At 37.2% G+C, this 19,606-nt stretch overlaps 1 protein-coding gene across 1 annotated transcript in view; it reads left to right on the top strand.

Moving 5' to 3' along the window:
• Nucleotides 1-19,396, top strand: part of EGFL6 (EGF like domain multiple 6) — a 30,014-nt gene extending 10,618 nt beyond the window's left edge. Inside the window, exons 6-12 of the mRNA XM_058800182.1 lie at nucleotides 376-510; nucleotides 2,236-2,358; nucleotides 9,088-9,414; nucleotides 14,089-14,169; nucleotides 15,316-15,402; nucleotides 16,750-17,015; nucleotides 18,189-19,396. Of these exons, the coding sequence (XP_058656165.1) occupies nucleotides 376-510; nucleotides 2,236-2,358; nucleotides 9,088-9,414; nucleotides 14,089-14,169; nucleotides 15,316-15,402; nucleotides 16,750-17,015; nucleotides 18,189-18,284 (1,115 nt within the window). The 3' untranslated portion in view covers nucleotides 18,285-19,396. The remainder of the gene's footprint in view (nucleotides 1-375; nucleotides 511-2,235; nucleotides 2,359-9,087; nucleotides 9,415-14,088; nucleotides 14,170-15,315; nucleotides 15,403-16,749; nucleotides 17,016-18,188) is intronic.
• Nucleotides 19,397-19,606: the final 210 nt, after the last annotated feature.

The raw sequence follows: 19,606 nt of genomic DNA on the forward strand, positions 1-19,606 counted from the left end.
CTGCCCTGCTGACATCACATATTATAGGATTTGGGCATTTTGTTTGGATGGGGCTTTCTTTTATTGCAGTGACCCACAATACAAACTTCTCAGTTTTTCTCCAGAAGCTTCAACATCACCTGTGAGTTTCCTGTGATGAAGAAAGCATTGGTTATAATACTTGGTACTATGTTCTTCCATGAAGTTAGTTCACATTTTACTGCTTCACTCATAAGGACATGTGTGAAAGCCACCACCAAATATGAAATCACAAGATTTATTGATTAAGTTTATTTGTGACAGCCAAGAACAAACCATTCTCATGCAAATCCCAGTGAGTTTTTTTCCTATTTTACCTTCTCATGGATCTGACCAGCATCCCTTCTCCTGCTGTAGACATTGATGAATGCTCCACGGGCAAGGCTGTCTGCTCGTACAACCGCAGATGTGTCAACACATTTGGGAGCTTCTACTGCAAGTGCCAGCAGGGATATGAGCTGAAATACGCCGGTGGCCGCTACAGCTGTGCAGGTAGGAGCCAGCCTATGCTTGTTCCTTCTTCATTCTTCTCATTCCCACAGAGCACATCTTCCCTGTGGTTGCCCCCCGCACACTGTCCTGTCCTGGGGATGCTGCCTTAGAAATGGGTAGAAGATGTCACACTAAGAATATTCTTGATGGGACTTTGAATTTTTCTCTGTTATTTTTTTTTTTTCTGTAGCCTTATGAAAAACCGAATCACTGGCACTTGCAATTTAAATTGCCTCATTGTGCCAAGTCAAGGTGTGCAAGATCTTACTCTAAGTTGGCAACTGTTGACTAAAAAAATGCTACTTCTGTTAAAGATTTAGTTAAAGAATCATTTTTTTGTTGTCTTGGTTTCAAACTGTGATGAATAAGCAGACCTACTATACTTTTTTCCTTTTTTTCATGTCATTATTGAGGAATGTGAAGTGCCTTCATGACTGTAAAAACAGTTATTTGGATGGTTTGAACAGAACTTGAGGAAAAAAAAAAGAATGAAAATAGTAGGTTTCAATTACTTTTCAGGTTTCTGTTGCATGAACAAGTTTCTCCCTAACAAAAATAAATACAGGCAAAAAGTTATCTTGACATTCTCAGGTGTTAAAACAAATGTCAAAACATGCTTAACTCCCGTTTCAATCCATTGACTGAATGCTGGAAGAACAGCAAAATATAAGTTACTGCAGCAGGTTCTGCAGGAGTATTTTTCAAGCTGCTGACTACACAAGGGCCTGGAAGTGTTGGAACTAATACACGTGCATAAAAAAGACAATTAATGGGATTTGTTTATGTTTAATTGATATTGGAAGTGAGGAGTGGGAGGAAGATCATAAGGCAAGTCTGGAGACTTAGGCTTGTATTTCATGTCTGCAAACCCTGAGACTTCAAGTGGAAAAAATATTTTCTTTTCTCATACACTATGTGTGCACAGGAGAAAAATTGGAACAGTCTCAGAAGGGAGGATTTTATTTGCAAACTTAAATCTTACTTTCAGACACACCAGACTTTTGAGTCAGTCTTCCTGCTACTTGTTTGTTTGCTGATTTACATTATGAGAGGACCTGTCAGCTGCTAAAAATGATGCAATCTGGATTAAATGTGAGTGGTACAAACATTTGTGCACCAACATGACTCCCTCATGTGGGATAAATCAGAAACATCTTTGTAACGGAGCAAAATCAAATACTCTTGATGCCTATACATTTTGCTGTGAGTTGAATGTAGTATTTTCTACTGAATTTTCCTTATTTTAACTTGTTTTCATGCAGCATCATATATATGCTGGAATGTGAGAGGTAGCTTATAGATCTTGACATCTTGGCACGCTCAGGGTTACTTTCCATTTCATTCTCTCTACAGTGAATGAAAGAATGAGAACGTTTTGGTGAGCTCTCTTTTAATTGTTGTCACCCATTCTCTTGTGCATTTTGGTAATAGAAGAGTGTGTGCAACCTGCAGTTTGAATCCTGTCCTCAGTCAGGAAATCACTGCATTCACCTTGTCTTTACTGGGATGAACATTTTCCATGGATGCCTATGCCAGCATCTGTGTGTTTGGAGCTGACCCCAAGCTTTCTGTCCTAGTGTGGATCCTTCTGCCTCTGATGGTCTCTGCACTGGCTTGGTCTAACATCAGTGCTGACAGAACCTGGATGAGATGCGTGGCACAAACAGGCTGTCAGGAGCCTTGTTTTGGATGAGTTTTCACTGAGGCATTTATATCTTCCCCCAGATGTAAATGAATGTGTGACAAATACACACGGGTGCAACCTCCATGCAGAGTGCCTCAACACCCAGGGATCCTTCCAGTGCAAATGCAAGCAGGGCTACCGAGGAAGTGGATTTGACTGTGCTGGTGAGTACCACTGGATGGCACCAATACTGCTGTGCTGTTTTTCTCCAATAATTGATCATTACAAGGCGTGTTCTGAGAAAAGTCATGCTGAACAGTGCTGCAATACCAACAAAGCAAGACCTCTCCTCAAAATAATATATTAACTGCATGACTCATAGCATAGTCAATACAAGTATCCCTTGTTCAAATTAATTTTGCCTGTAAGTCTTCAAGTCTCATCTCTAGGAATTGCAAGTAGAACAGAGAAATTAGTTTGTCTTGAAGAAACAGAGAAAGTAGTTTAAAAAAATATACAGTGATTTCTCAATGAATTCCCAAGGTTAGCTCCTTGGAGGGATACACAGTCTCTCTCAGAAGGCTAACTTAACAAAAAATGAGAAAAGAGAGAAAAGCTATGACATCTCTGTTAAATTGTTTTCACTTTTTTGTCTATTGAATATGGAAGACGTCATATAAAGATGTCATTTCCCACTTTAACTGAATATGACCTTTCAAAAAGAAAGAAAGAAAGGCTGTCCTTGTCTTTATATTTAAAATGAACCTTTTAATTTATACCTTTATTAATCCTCGCAGATGTTTCTCCTGCAACATCATTAAAGGTGTTTTCCTCAAGAGGACACTTGACCTCTGCTCAAACATTAAAAAAGTTTTTGTCTGTAGCAGATGAAGTCTACATAATATATAGTAATGGTTGATCAGCTATGTCTTATGATTATACTTCATGGTCACAGATGTTCTCTGAGTCCCTCTCTTGTTCATGTTCCTACTCTCATTGTGCTAGCAATTGAAACTTACAATACACATTGATAAATTAATATTTTCACAGAATATTTTGAATTGCAAGGGACCCATGCGTCCAACTCCTGGCCCTGCACAGGAGAGCACCATTTTGTTAAGTTTCAACTTTCAGTATAGAAATGTTGACTTTTGACATGCAAAAATATGCAAAAATACACAAAAATCTGACTGATACTGAATGGTTTGATACGGACATAGGTTACCACAGCAGAGATGTTTAGAGCATTCTTCTACTCAAATTCAATTTATGAGCCAGGTTTCTTGCTAGACCACATGTCTTGTGATATGTCACTGCAGCTCACTGAAATGGAAGGATGCATTTGACTAGATACCAAAGCAAACTGACGTGACACATCTTGGCATGGTTTTGTTAAAACAAAATGTACCACAGGTGAAATGTTAAACAAATACATGTCTGAGAAAAATAACCTGTTGGTTTTGGTCTTTTTTTTTTCATTTATTTGCATTTTCAAAATGAGATGGTAAAAATTCCAGGGAAATGTTCTTTTTGACTTTACATGTAGAATATATATTCTACATATAAAATACTTTATCATCAAGCAAAAACAATTCAACAAGAATGATTGCTTAAAAATAAATAGCAAAATTTTTTTCACTTATGAAGAGAGTTATTTTGAGGTCTAGCCCTGTAAAAAATCAGTTCTGAATCCCGATGATTCCTATCTTCTCACAGGTGTTTTTCTCACATAGTTTGCCCTCTGCCTACTTCCTCCTGTCATATTTCCAATTATTAAAATCCATTTGTTGTTTAGCATGGGAAGGACCCATGATTCATAAAGTGAATAGAACACACTAAATGGAAAAGAGATTTATTACAAGACAGGATAGAAGAATAACATAGAGAGCAATCAGAGCCACAGGCAGGTCAGAAGTTGAGGGTCCAGCTAGAAAGTGGTAACCAACAATAGAGGAAAATTAAAATACAATCAGTGGTAGGTGAACCCTGAAATGGAGAGATGCTAAATAGAGACTGGTTTCTCTGGTGGTAATTCTCCCACATATACCTTCTCTTTAAGAGGGAAGTGGAGAAGATTCTTTTAGCTCTGACTGTTTCAATAGCTGACTTTTACTGCAATCCTCAAGAACAACTGACCAGTGTAACTCATGGGGGCAGGACGTGTCTTGCTACTGGGAAAAATGTTTTTTTAAAATAGTGACGCAAACAATTGTATGTACCAGCCAACAGTAAATACTGAGTGTTCTCCATATCATGTGGCAATTGTGGAAAAGCTTTGCCTTTACTGCAGCCAAAAGAAAATTTGCTATGGGGTTTAATGGGATGAGGACACCATCTTGGGCATTTAGGAGCTGAAGGCTGTGGCTTCACACTTCTTTTGGTGACAATGGCTACAGTTCCTGTGGCCCAGTTCCCAGCAGGGCTTGTGCTGCAGCTAAGCAAAAACCCCCTTAAATAAGCCTCCAGTACTCCACATAATTATTCCCACAGAGATGGAATCCTGTTTTCACAGGGAAGCATTAGTTCTTAATAGCAATTGTCTCTAGTATAAAAAAACCCAACCTGGCTACCATGGAGCAGTATTTGCTTTTTTCAAAAAATGAAAACTATTTAATATATAACTTAATTTTTGGATTATGAAAGGAGACCAGTTAAGCACATTGCTTATAATGAAATTCCTGTGGCTACATCTCATGCTATCAAATGACCTAATAAGTGATATAATATATAATTCACCTTTGCAAAGAAGGTGGTGGAAATTCTTTCATTCAATTTCTGTGTCAATACAGTGACTTGGAGAAAGTTGCTGAAATGTCAGGCTGCAAACACTGCTGCTGGTATGGATATGATCTGTGATTATTAAGGCACCCTTTTGCCATTTAACACTCCTATATCTATGAAACATTGGAGACCATTTCTGAACTGTCTGTAGGACATGTTTCAGAATCCATAGAGATGGATAGATTTGAACAATCCCTAAAAGGGTCCTAGTCATTTCCACATCTGGCCCCTATCTTGCTGCAATCTGTTGCTGTTCTCAGGTTCATGTGTTTCCTGATTTCCCATTGTGCATTGAAAACCCACATTTCCCCTGCCACGTGCTTTTATGTGTATTCAACTTTTATTTAAGAATAGAGTCTCACAAGGTTCTATAAGCAATTAAGATTCCTGGGGGAAAAAAATAACCCATTTTTGATTAACTTATTTTGGTCCTATAAAATAACAGGAAAAAGGATTACTATCTTTAAGTGTACAGGTATCACTCTAATGAGCTCAACAATGACACTCCTGTTATTGCCCAGCTAGAGGCAGAGGTTACTTTTCTTCATTATGCTTTGCTGGGTATCTAAGTGTCAATAAAAATTTATGTTGGCTCTCTCTCTGCCTCTTGTATTACTCATTCATTTTTTGCTGATAGGGTAACCCTTAGACCCTATATATAATTTTGCTTTCTTCTTAACTTGCCAGTCCTGAGAAAGGTTGGTTTGACATAATAAAGGTTCAAAGCTTCTATCATTGTCATTTTGCTGGTGATATTCTTAAAATTTAATTCAGTATGGAGTCAAATACTGCTGTCACTCTTCAGTGAGTAACACTTGGGCTTTTGTCACCACACATTTCCTACTAGATGCCTTGCTGGCTGGTGTAGTCATGTATTAAGCACAGTCCAGTGTAACAAACTTGCCCTGATTTCTCAAAGTATCCTTCCCTAAATAAGACAGTAAAAATTTTAGAAATTATATAGGGTAGCATAACATATTGATAGATGATGTTCCATGGTGCTTAGAAGAAAATAATAGACCATAATCTGTCTTTTAACCTATCTGTGAAAGCTTTCCAACTCTCTTAAGAATATCTAAAAGAAGTTGATCGCTTTTAGAATGATTTCTGGAAGTATGTCACGCTGATCTAATCTTTACTCACATCTACAGACTCCACCTACACGTAGTAGATTGTTGTCTGTCTCCCTCAACACCTCTTCAACTCTTATACAGAGAAGCTATAAAGGGAGCTAAGAAAGGGTTTGTAAGCCAGTCTCCCAGGCTTGTCTCTGACCAGGTTTTTAAATGCTCTGTGAGGTGTTGGGGTGGAAGCAGTGGGTGCCTGCTGGAGTGCAGAGCAAGCTGTCTCCCACTGCATGCCCTGGCTGGTCAGGGCCAGCAGCAGCTGCAGTCACAGGGCTGTGGAAGGAAGACAGACCCTTGTCTGTCCCTCTCCTGTATCATCCCCTGAGTACTTCCCTTTACACAATGCAGCACAATGTGTTGGCATATATTCTTTTTTTTTCAACACAACTTTCACAACTTGGTCGTTAGACATCCTACACCAATCCATTTCTGCAGGTTTATAATTTTGTAAAATTTCTGTGAGTTTTTCTGATGACAGAAAAGTTTTACTTTTAGCCCCCGGCCACTGTTTGCCTTTGTTTTTTCTACTTCTTGCCTTAATTCTCTCTAATTCAAAAAAAGAAAATACCTTTGAAAACTGAGATATTTTCATATTAGGGCAATAAACAGAAATTGCATGCTTCTTGATCAAAGGTAGGTGAGGAAGAGCTGAACTGAGATGGAATGCTCAAAAATACAAAAAAAATTTTTTTGCACTTTCTCCAAAATTCTCTGCAGTCACATAGACAGATAAGTGCACAAATGTTTGTGACCAACATAAATATAAACATGTCAGCATTTATCTACATATTTTGAGGCAAAGCGTCCTGAAAAATCACTGCCTTAGGTGTAGCCCCCAGAGTACCAGAGAAGGTGAGCTGCTCATTCAGGCAAATCCACAGGCCATGGATTCAAAGGAACAGACTGAGTTTAAGGTGGTGTATCATTGCATTGCATTAGTCCTCCTGCAATTTATGGCTAGATATAAAAAGCCTAAAATCTACACGTCTGGCTACTCTAAAGATATAATGTTGAAAGGAGATTAGTGCTGTGTCCTAAAATAATGCTTAGTGTCTAGAGTCTCTGTCTCCACAAGCATGGAGATTTTCATAGTGCAGCAGCAAATTGGAATCTGCAGGCACAAGGGAATTTACACCTTTTCATCCCCCTATTTTTGTCACTCCTGTCAGTTGATTTTCCACTCTGCTAAATTTTGCACACACAAGGAGATTGGTTTTCTGACACCACAGAGGGTATTATGTTGAACTGTAAGAATTTTCCATTTCAGGAGAAAACTTCAAAGCAGAAACTAAAAGCAGATGTTCAGGTTTGCTGAGCAGTCAGTCCTGTAGCCTTGAAAATCCCCATAGCCTCTCTGTTAAAAGTTTCTTGTTACTAACAGTCAAGAGGAAATTTGTTTGGAATTAAGCTTTCCTGTTAATTTTTATTGCTGAATTCTGAGTTTAGACCTAGGGAACCTTAAATCCTTCATGGCATCATCCTCCAGAGGATACTTACTGGAGTATTAGTAAAGAGCTTATCTGCAAGTATTTGACAAGCAAGCCTGTAAGTTTTATCCAAAAGAAGGAAGAACAAATCCTCAAGTTTGACTTTGATTTTATTGGCATCTGTTTACTTCAACAGCAATCTCAAAAACACCTAAATGCTACAGTGAGCACACCAAGAGTCTGATTCTTTCCTGACATACTAAATAGCATGTAGCTGCACTTGCCTTAAATAAAATGTGACAAATTCACAGTAATAGGATTGTATTTTCCAGAAGTGAATATAAATTCAGGGAACCTTCCTCTTTTCCTACTAGACTGCAGTTCTATTTTATTTACTGGTGTTTTTCTTCTGCTGTGTCTCCATGAAAAAAGGCACAGAGAAAATAGTGTGCCTCTTTTCATGGAGGCAGACTACCCAAGATACCAAGTCCAGTCTATCTGTCTCAAAGTACTACTATAAAATTTTCATAAATATATAGTGAGGAGCAAAATAGGAATGTATTCTTGCCCTGATAATATAATCATTAGAGGGAAATAAAAATAGCTGTCTTCCACCATTATTTTTAATCCTAAAAGACTGTAGGCACTGCAGCATCAATACTGATTGAGAATCAAAGGTGGGAAGCACTATTCTGATCCACTGATGAAAATAGTTTCTCTTGAAAGAGCTTTTTTATAGCACACTGGAACTGCTCAGCTTTCATTGTTTTCTAGGTAGTTCACATAAAAGACTCAAACTGTCAGTCATTTATTACATGATTGTGCACAACATTTGATAGTAGTGTCCAAAAGGATAATTCCAGAATAATTAAAATAACACCACTTTATTCAAAACTATAAGATACAGTATTTCACATCCAAGAGGAGTCATAAAATGGTAAATTCTCAGCAAATGTTGCATTTATGTTCTAGTCCATCTTAGGATTGCATTATGGTAACAATTTGGCATTTTTGGATTCTTCTCTGAATTTTATCCCTGTTAAATTCTCTGTGTTTATCCCTTATAATTAAAAAAGAGCTAAAAGAAGTATGATGGAGGAGCTTGATGTATGTTGTCTCAAAATATCCTCATTTCAGTAGCTTTCAGCCTGCCATGGAAGGGAAATTAGACCAGAGAAGTTCACAAAAGACAGGCAAGAGAAATGCTCATTATTATTATTAGGCTGCAGTTGTTGTGGAGGGGATCCTATCTCCATGGACAATTTTAGTCCAAAAATTGAAGAAGGATTTTTGGGTTTTTTTGCCCGAGCTCCAGTGTAAAAGTAATTTAAGTAAGGGGCTCTATGGCCTGTGTTACTCCTTTGTTACACAGACCAAAGAGATCATTACTGAGGGTTGCTTTGGTCTTTTCACTGTAACTCACAGCTGTCAGTAGTGCAGAGCTGAACATGTGCACATGAGTTCAGTTCTGTGCAGAACTGAACTTACATCTCATAGTAGAGAATTTAATTCTGAGACTCTCTGGACCTTGTAAAGGACACCACAGCCCCATTTAAAAACATTGTCATTGCTGGATGATTCCTTAGATGAATATTTTCTATTTTCTTCTTGGTTGTAGTTATCCCTGAAAAGTCAGTGAAGGAAATTGAAAGAAGCTCTGGAACAGCTAAGGACACAATTAAGAAACTTCTTGCGCAAAAACGCAGTGTGAAAAAGCATGAGACAATCAAGAATGCAATCCCAGAAGCAGCTGTGACCCCACCTTCTGAGACCCACTTGCAGTTGCTGGACTATGAAGGTGCTATTGATCTTGGTGGGAGCTACAGTGAGGAAGAGAAAGAAATTGCAGCTGCTGCAGAAGAGGAGGCTGAAGAGTCAGATGAAGAGGAGAAGGAAGATTTTGAAAATCAAATTGATGAGCGAAGCCTTAGAGGGGATGTCTTTTGTAAGTTTGTTTTTTAAAATGTCTGGCTTCAATGTAAATATGTCTAAACACTAAAAAATCATCACAAAACATTGCAGACACTTTATCAGAATTTACTTGTAGAAAATGAATCATAGAGTCATAGGATGGTTAGGTTCTAGTTAATGCTTTTGAAAATATGTTTGAAGACTTTGAAAAACACAGCAAGAAGTTGTACAGCATATTAGAATTCGATGATCTTTAAGGTCCCATCCAACCCAAGCAATTCTATTATTATAACTGGTTTTTAATACAATTGTCTCAGTCAAACATTCTTCAAGGTAGTGACAAAAACAATTACAATGAAGAACACACACTGTCAATATTTCATTCATTACATTTGCTCTTTCCAAAATATAGAAAAATAATAAATACTATCCCACAGCCATTAAAATTGTAATAATAAAAATGAGAAAATAAAATTAACATTCACTTTATTGATATTTAACCTGGAAGGAGAGATAAGTATATATTTTTTAAAGGAAGGATAATTTTAAAGTCCTCACATCTGGCCTGGCCAGAATTTTCCCTTATAGATCTCAGAGATTAAAATGCTGAATTTGTTACAGAGATTTTTATTTTGCTAGGGGATTCTGGCAGAAAGTTGGTGTGCTGCTTCATGTGAAGATAGCAGCATGCCCAAGATGTAGTTTCATTAAGTTTGTGAACTCTGTATTATCTGTGGCTTTCTTGTTTGACACCAGCTGTGATTCAAGAACTTAAAGCATTGTGCCATTTTCATTTAAGGCTACATTACTTAAGTGTGTTTTCCTTCCTTTTAAATTTCCATGTGCTGTACTTCATCCTTGTTATCATAAAAATTCAGTCATGATTCAGGCGCTTAATTGCTTTAACATTTGGCTTTAAAAACACTTTCAATTTTAATGATATTGTGTGATCCTTCAGAGAAGATCATTAGCTCAAATTTACAGCTCATAAATTTGTACATTTTTTTTCCTTTCTTTGCTGATGTCTATTCAGCAGATTCCTTCACGACAACATTAAATTCCTCCATATAATCCCCTCGAGTATTCACATAGCATCTGCCTTTTGTATTATTAATATTGGTATTGTTTGTCTTCCAGGAAGAGTAGTTAATTAGAAAAAATAGAAAAGTCTCTTTAAATTGATTTATTATTTTATCATAGTAGTTATACTACATGATAAATACATAGGGAGCCATAGAAAAATATTGTAAAAAAAAAAGGGAAATACATCAACATGGAAATTATTAAAATGGGCCCAACTACCAAAATAGTGGACCTTCGTGAAAATTGGTATTTACCAATTTTTTTAAAAACCCACACAATAGTTAAAGACAGCTAAATGAAGCCCACAACATGTAAGAAATGTCAAAATTAAGGTGATCAATAAAAACTTAGATTTTTTTTCCTTATATTTTTGTATCTTATGATACAGTTTGAAATTACTTCAAATTACTATTTTCCATGGGATTCTTGCCTTGTCCAGGGTGAAGAAAGGACCTGTCCTCTTGTGAAAGGTGCAGTTTAATAAATAAGAGTATTTATTTATTGATAGACTAATTATTTATTGATGTGAATATTCATCATTAATTATTTATTCATTATTATCAAATACTTAATCATAAAAATGAGAGTAGACATAATATTGGAAAGCTCTTTATTACATGAGAAGTGCCCTTTCTGCATATGGGAGAAGACACAGAGAGCTGGGCCAAGTACTTGGTTATATAAGCAAGGATTGCAGAGATGATACACTCAAGCTCCACTGAAATAATTAAGCACAACCTTAATTCTGACAGTTTCTAACATTTTATTGCTTTTTGGCTGTCATTGGTAATTGAGAATGATATTGCCAACTGCAACTAAATTCTATGTTCTGTACTTCATCAGTTTATGAAATTCACATCATGCTTAGAGCTCCTGTAGTGTCACGTATCCAGCCATTTATTATACAGAGACACTTCCTTTGGTAGCATCAAGAATGATAAAGAGGGATTAGTATTTGGCAATACTAAAAGTTGACTGTTTCCCTTATGGCTTCACAGGTCTTGATGCTGAACAAGAGAATTCCCTCAGTTAATCATGATGTTTGCTCTCATTCTTTTCTGGTAATTACACCACTCTGTGAGCTATTAATGCTCAGACCGCAGCTTAGTTCATAGCTATACATGTCAAATTACTGGCAAATGTAATTCTTTCAGAGCAGGATGTGGTAGCAGAGAAATGGGATATTCTTGTGAGTCCAGCCTAGTGGTACACCATATACATATAGGAAGCTCAACTTTACTACATCTTTTATTCTGCTTGATTATTTTTTATAATGCCCACTCTGTTTTTCTGGGTTTTGATGTTTTTAATGGGTTTGATGACATCAGTGGTTAAGAACAAGTGTCACCACGATATGAAGGGGTTTGTATGTAGAGATTACATATCTATCAGCTGTTGCTGCGTGTAAGTTGATGTGAGGGCATCTGCAGTATAGAAAGAAGGATGGACTCTGCTGCGCCTAGAGTGGGACATATGTGTGCTTTTGTTGGTGAGATCTTGTTCTTAGGGACCATGAGAGGAGACCTGCCTTTCTACAAGACCACTTGATAGCAGAAGAGCTAAAAGATTAATTATGTCTCCTGCCTATTACTTATGAGGGAGTAAACTTTGGATCCTGGCTGTGCATGAGGATGATCTGATTAAAATATCAGCACTTTCCAAACAGTAAGGTTTATCTGAAACCTTTCTGTAAGCTGAAGCTTGCAGTTTCTCATAATATGCAGCTGATATCTTTCAGCGAGTGCAAAGCCTGATTGTAATGCCTGACTGAAAACAAAAATAGATTTGGAAACACAACTGGACTCTTTTTCTATCCATAACAGTTCTTCGCTTCATAGCACATGGCTACACCTGCACGTATCTCTCTCAAGTGAATTCAAGTGTAATTCAATAACTTAACAAATAAATAATTCTGGCAGCTGTTGTCCTCTGTTAAATCACACCACTCTTTCCAGAACTGATCATATTTTAATAGCTGTCTTCATTTTGGCAAAAGTTTTCACAGCCTGAGCCTCTTTCACCAAGTACAAGCCCAAATTTATGGCTTGAGAGTAAATTTAACACCAATCTGGATGTGCCTATTTCTAAATGTGTATATGTAAACAAAAATTAATTTGGAGAAAGATGTATATTAGTCCTTGCCTTAAGTATGAATATTATCCAGGTGATCTAAGCAATGGGCTGGGTTAGGGGGAAGCTGCAAGGACAACAAGAGATGACACGCTCCTGGCAATTCATCAGAAAGCTCATAAGATTGCATGAATCTTCTCCAATTCAGCACTTCTGGAAGTGCCTCTGGGCCTCTTTGTTACTGTGTGTTGTCACTGGTGTACACAGAGCAATTTTTGACAGTTTTGAAGGAGAAGAAAGGTTAAGTGGATGGCATAGTCTTTATAGTGCTAGGAGGCTCTGGATTGCAGTCACTTCTGAGTATATTCTTAAAACTGAGTATGTGTGAGCATATTGGAGTATTTAAATGGAAAGCCCTAGCTCAGTCAAACTCATGGGAAACAAACCTCCCCTCTGAACAAATGTGCATCCATGTGAAAATAATGACTTTTAAAATATTTGGCATATGCATATATGATGCAATGCTGAGTAGGGAAAAGTAATTTTCATAGCTTTTCTTAGCACAGTTGCCCATGGGATGGGGCTGAAAAATGAACTTCAGTTGTTTCAGGCTTTCCCCTAATACGTTCTGTAAGCAGTAATCCAAAGGCTTCTCCCTCACTCCTCTAAAATGGCACTTTTAAACTCCTCCTGTTTTCATAGGTGGTCATGAATATATCACAGGTACCACCTGCTTATGTGTTTGCAAATGAGAGAACACCAGTGCAAGCAGATCCTTCCCTTATCTCATGTGTGATTTATTACTTACACAGGGTATGCATAAAGAAGTTGAGATTTATGATTGTTTTTTAGTGAGTACACTTATCTATTAATCACTTAAACTTAATAATAGAATTTTAAAAGACTTATAGTAATCTAGAAATAAATATTTAGCATAAACAAGAATATGGAATCTTCTATCTCAGCAGACAGGAGAGGATTTCCCTTGGTCTCTGAGGCTGAGAAATAATGCCTCTTTCAGGCCAGTGTCTTAGAGAACACCCCTAACATTCTTTGGTGCTGCTTTACCAATTCTTCCAGTCAGCACCAGCTATCACTGCCCTGATTGCAGATCTGTGGGCCTTTGATGCCCTAACTTTTACAAACTCTCTGACATTATCCATTTGTTGAGGCTGCTGTTGGCAAACTGCTGCCAAGTCACTGTCACTGTCTCTGCTGTCTGGCAGAGTTCAGTTTCATTTGATCATTATAGCAAGAAAGCAGATCAGGCCTCTGAGGACAGATCACCATTTTATGACCTTAGGAATCTGTAATTTAATGGAGCTGTAGCTCCAGTGCTTATGGGTTAGAAAGCTCAGTGCTGTGGAAAACAGCGATTTAAGCAATTTTTTTAAATTCAGAGTATCTAATTGCTGTTAGGAATATGGGTTTGGTGGTAGAGTGGAAAATACATATATTGACTTATTTAAATAAATTATGTCACCTGGTGTAAAGGAATAAAGTTCCATTTTCTGTTCCTGTGATGACTCAGTACTTGACAAGTTGTTTTCCCTAGCTCCCAAGGTAAAAGAAGCAGCTGCCTTTGGCCCTCACCTGGCACAGAGGAAAATTCCAGTGTCGAGACCAGAGCAAGAAGGTGGCTTACTTTTATCATACAGTATTTATTTTCCTGTGTATTCTATCTTTTTGTGACAACCTGTGTTAGCCAAGTCAGAACTAGTTTAAAAGCCTTTAACATAAACCAAAGATTTTGTGAGCATGTTAGAGACAGTATCTGGCCAAACTATGCTACCAGTTCCAACGTGTCCTTTTCCAAGCATATTTTACTGTTTATAACCCATGCATAGAAAGTTTCCCCACATTAGAACTTGACTTGCAATTGAATTTCACTTGAATAATTTCATAGTCATGAAAAAATAAAGTAGCTTCCATTGTCTATAAAATGAAAACATGTTGCATAGCACACAATAATCTTAAACAAAATAGACAGATGTGCTGGTTGACATTTTTTTCCAATTTAGAAAGCAGTAGTCTCAGAAACAATGGATTTAGACAACAAAGCTCTCTAAATGCCATGTACTGCATGTCTCTGTCTCATGATAAAATACATTAAAATAACAAGAAGGATACTTCTTTCTGAGGAAATTCAGAGGCTGATGCATTACTCTTAATCTGATCTGTCATGCTTGCATTGCACAGTGTCCCTTTGTGTGTGTGATGCTTTTCATCTGCACAGTCATGAAGGCCGTGGTGTGCTCTGGCTGACGCCCTTTTCAGGGTGCTCTAAAGGTCAGCTGATCTGGGCTATTCCCAGCTCCATGTAGTTGGATTATCAGGTGCTGATGTAAGGGATTCTTCTCATGGGAGGCCAGTTTCTCTCAAAGGATAGAACTGGAACTTGAACTGATTGCAGCTACAGCAGTGTAACAAATGGAGAATGGAGAGCTCTAAAGCTGGCAGATCTCAAACAATTCCTGATGCTCGAGTTCAACACTAACAGCTCCACCTATACTTGGGGATTTGCAGGCCATTGATAAACAGAAGTCACAGCATATAAACTCATGTGCAGGTGTGGGTAAAAAGACACTGAGATAAAGAAATAATTACTACATAATATTTTGATTTTTTGCAGTTGCATCTCGGTCAACACTATCTGAATTCAGATTATCATTTTAGAATGATCTGTACATTAATAACTGTATGAATAAAGAACAAAGTCTTTTAACAGTACTTAGGATATGCTCCTAAATGCTCCTATTATCTCTGCAAATTTTCTTTTCAGTTGATTGCAGCTTCAGTCGGGGAGTTTGTGACTGGAAACAAGATGCTGATGATGACTTTGACTGGAATCCTGCTGATCGAGATAGAGGTATTCAGATATCTGCCATCTACATAGGCTTTGATTTGATGGACTACCCCCTCCAAAAAAAAGGGGGGAGGGGAAACTGAATCCAGGATTTTTCTTTTCTATCAGTGGGTTATCTTTATAATAGAAGAAAAGAGGCAGAGGATGATAGGAGTGGATATTGTTTCTTTGAAATGTCCAATAGAAAATATGAATCAGCAATATATTTCAAGAAAAATAAATCAAAATGTAAGAAAAATTATTAGAACATAACTGTTCAGAATTGCAAACTACAAGGCAATGGAAACTTTATTAACTACTTGTTGGTTGTGTCTCTCCAAGATTGGTAGGACATTTAATCACACATCTGTCATTTACATGGATGTGGCAATGTAGTCACCCACGTACCTTAAATATCACTGGGATAGCTGCTCAGAAATCTCAAACTCTGCAAGACAAACTCAGAATAAGCCATGGGCAAGGGGCCTATTGAAGAACAACCAATACATGAATAGGTACAAATGCTGAAACCTGAGAAAGAGCTCCCTGAGAGCAATGTGGGACTGCTGAGTGGGTGCACATGAAAAGGTGGGGCTGGACGAGTTTGTTTGAAAGCATCTCTCTTTCCCTGTGACACAGAAATGTTGCAGAAGTTGCTGCAGTAGTGACCAGTGGATCCTACAGATCCTGAAGGCTGCTTACAGTTACCACACACACATTTTCTTCTTCTTCTTTAAGAGCCTTTCCATGTTAGTCTTCACTAATCCTTCCTCTCCTGCTCCACATAATTCCCTAAATCCCCTCCCTGTGCTGTCACTTCCAGGAAAACCTTACCCTGGCCTTATCCTGTCTCCCTGAACTTACATATGCTGATTGTGACTTCATTTATGGCCCCAGATGTTTTATTCCTTTAAGATTTTGTGCGTGTCTGTTACTTCATTGGTCTTCCAGGACTTGGGAAATAAGCTGTCAGTTCCCTTGTGAATTTGTCATTAATGCAGAGGACAGTGGAGAGAATGTTGAGCTAGCTCAAGTACTGAAATAATGTGACCACAGAGGCACAGCAGCCTGTTTCAGACTTGCATTTGGAAAACAGATGGTTTTGCCTTCAAAAGATAGTGCAAGGAAGAATGACTGTAATTACCAGTGAAATATGAACTCATCTCCTCTGTAAACTGATCTGACTTCCAACCCTACAAGTTTATTCCTTGCTAAGTACACTTCCTGCTGCTTTTCTCCAATGTGATTTTAAATTATTCAAGAAAACTACTTTCAGCTTCCCCTTATTTTCTTAGCAAATATATTCAAATTGCTAATAAATAACACAAGTGCATTAAAGATAATTTTTTAAAATTATTTTCTTTTTACAAGGTGATGGCTACTACATGGCAGTTCCAGCCTTTGTGGGGCACAAGAATGATATGGGGCGTTTAAAGCTTCTCCTCACTGACCTCAAACCAAAGAGCAGCTACTGCCTGATTTTCAGTTATCGGCTTGCTGGTGAGAAAGTGGGAAAGCTTCGAGTGTTCCTGGCAAACAAAAAAACTCCTCCTGTCTGGGAAGAGAACAAAGGAAAAGATGAAAAGTGGAGAACTGGAAAAATAGAGATATTTCAGGGGGCTGAAACAACCAACAGTGTAAGTATAACACGGTTTATTAGCCAATTACCACAGCCAACATGCTGATTTGATTTCCTAATTCTCAAGTGTTCCACTAAATGTTTTATAGGCATCAGCAACCAAAAGGCTTATCTGAAATGGGAAACAGGAGCCCGTATTTTAGGGGGCATTAAATTTATCACCTGATTGTAATTTCAAAACTGAATCATCCTAATTGGTTAGAATACTGATGCCAGTAATTCTATCATTTTGTAAAAATACTGCATAACATAATAAATTAACAAAAGTAATCAAAATCTGCCCTTAATATCTCACACAACAGAAGCCTACATATGTGCCTAGAAAAATGAAAATTTTTCATTTCATAGAAGAAGTTGCTCTCAAACCACACTAAACCAGACCATTCCAGCAAAAGGAGACATCATGTATAATCAAAGGGGGCCCATCACCATAGGAGCAGGGAGTACCAACAGGGAACACTGTGCACTGATGTATGCCAGAAACTGCCTCTAACAGGACTTCAGCCAGTTCCTCCTCAAAATTCTGGGGCCTGTTTTCCATTTGTGTGATGGAATATTTTCAGTGCTGTGTAAAGGCTTCTACTGTATAATTGAATATAGTGAATGTACAGGAAATGTAAGCCCTTTTCAAGTCCTTTGCACAGCTGGAATGATGCAGAAAAGCCCTTAAATAAATGAGAATCAGAATATAAAATAAAAAACCCAGACATCCTATTCATAAAAACAACCCTCTTCTTTATATATAGTATACATACTATACTCAATACATACAAGAGTGTGTAAATATATATAGAATATGCACACAAAACCTGAGGATCCAAATAGATCAAAAATGAGCAATTGTAATGTCTTGAATAAATGAAAAGCACGAACATCACATGCTGTGATAAAACTGCATTATTATAAGAGGATTTCACTCAATTTGCATTTTTTTACAATAAAAGTAAATAATCTTATTAAAGTAATCCATCTGGTATTGTTAATCTGTGCAGAGGATTTTAATCTAGTTCAAATAATGCACAAAAGCTTTAAAAATGGCAAAGATTCAAGTAATTAAGTCCTGTGTTGTAATAAAATATTCTTTATTTATAGCAATATAACTAATTAGGAGTTGCTAAATGGTTGAATAAACTACATTTTCACCCTTAATACATATCTCTTCTTATGACAGGTCACTTTTGAATCAGAACGTGGGAAGGGTAAAACTGGAGAAATTGGAGTGGACAATGTTATACTAATTTCTGGTCCATGCCCAGAAGATGCCTGATAATGGACATTGAAGTATACCAGATTTAATCCTATTTTTCACACTTTATTAGTAGTGTATTTTTTGTATTCTTTTTTTAATTATAAAAACAAAACCAAAACAAACCTATAAAATTGTGCCTTGAATCTAATGCAACAATGCAAACAGAAAAACTGATGTTCAAAATGCAGAATACACTTTTTTGTGAATTCTTCTAATTTTGATACATGCATTGAATGTAATACTACTGTATTTTATAATTCAAGGTCAGGGTTTCTGAAGTATTATTTGTTAAGCGTTTTTACAATTCTACTTTTTTTTTTTTCTTCGAAGTCTTCTTGAGGCTATTCATTACTCTTCTGTTTCATTTCATCTACTCCATAAGAACATAAAGCAGTTTTTAAGAGAATGTTACTACTTCTGGTGACATAATTAACTTCTTAGTGGGTATGCTGTTCTAAAAATCAGTATGCATCACCCTGTGTGCAGTAAGACAATCACACACAGTGCCAAGGTGTTTATTTAAATACTTGTGCAAAGATGAGTGCTAGGTAAATCCACTAAGTCAGGACAACAAGCAGAAATTATGACCACTATTTATATGTTGTTAATCTTGATATACTCCCCTTATCTAGTATATATTCAGTGTTTAATACTCCACTGTTGCTGACTTCTGCTGAGCTGGCTTCTTATCCTGGGCAGCCTGATGGTTTTTACTATTGTTATTACTATAAGTGTTTACTATTGTATTATTGCTGAGCTGTGCTGAGCTGGCTTTGTTTTCTTCTTATCTTGGGTGTCCTGCAGTAGCACACCCTTCCTCCCAAATTCTGTTACCCCTCTGAGTCTGGACGAGTTTGTTTGAAAGCATCTCTCTTTCCCTGTGACACAGAAATGTTGCAGAAGTTGCTGCAGTAGTGACCAGTGGGTCCTACAGATCCTGCAGGCTGCTTACTCCAGTTCCCAGTGATCTTTGAGGCATGTGAAGCCCTAAACTTTAATAAAGTAATTCTATTGACAAATAATTTATATTAGGCCTGAGGTAAATATTCAATCTATTGAACCACTAGGAAGAAAGTGAAGACCTTCTTTTCCTTTCTGATGGAGCTAAGAAAGTTGTAAGCGGATTCATGTCTTTGAGGAATATTTTCATTACCAATAAAGTATGTAAAATACCGTGATTGTCATCAATGTCTTTGAGTCACACAAATCAGTGATAAGAAATGATCCCTTTATAGTTTTATAAGCATTTAATGTTCACCATTAGCAGATGATGTTACCAACTGGCATGGAAATACAAGAGCAAAAAGAATGACCCATTATTAATGTTTAAGAAGCTCCAC

Source organism: Ammospiza caudacuta, chromosome 2 (assembly GCF_027887145.1).
Source record: "Ammospiza caudacuta isolate bAmmCau1 chromosome 2, bAmmCau1.pri, whole genome shotgun sequence".
In the NCBI taxonomy this organism is placed as follows: domain Eukaryota; kingdom Metazoa; phylum Chordata; class Aves; order Passeriformes; family Passerellidae; genus Ammospiza; species Ammospiza caudacuta.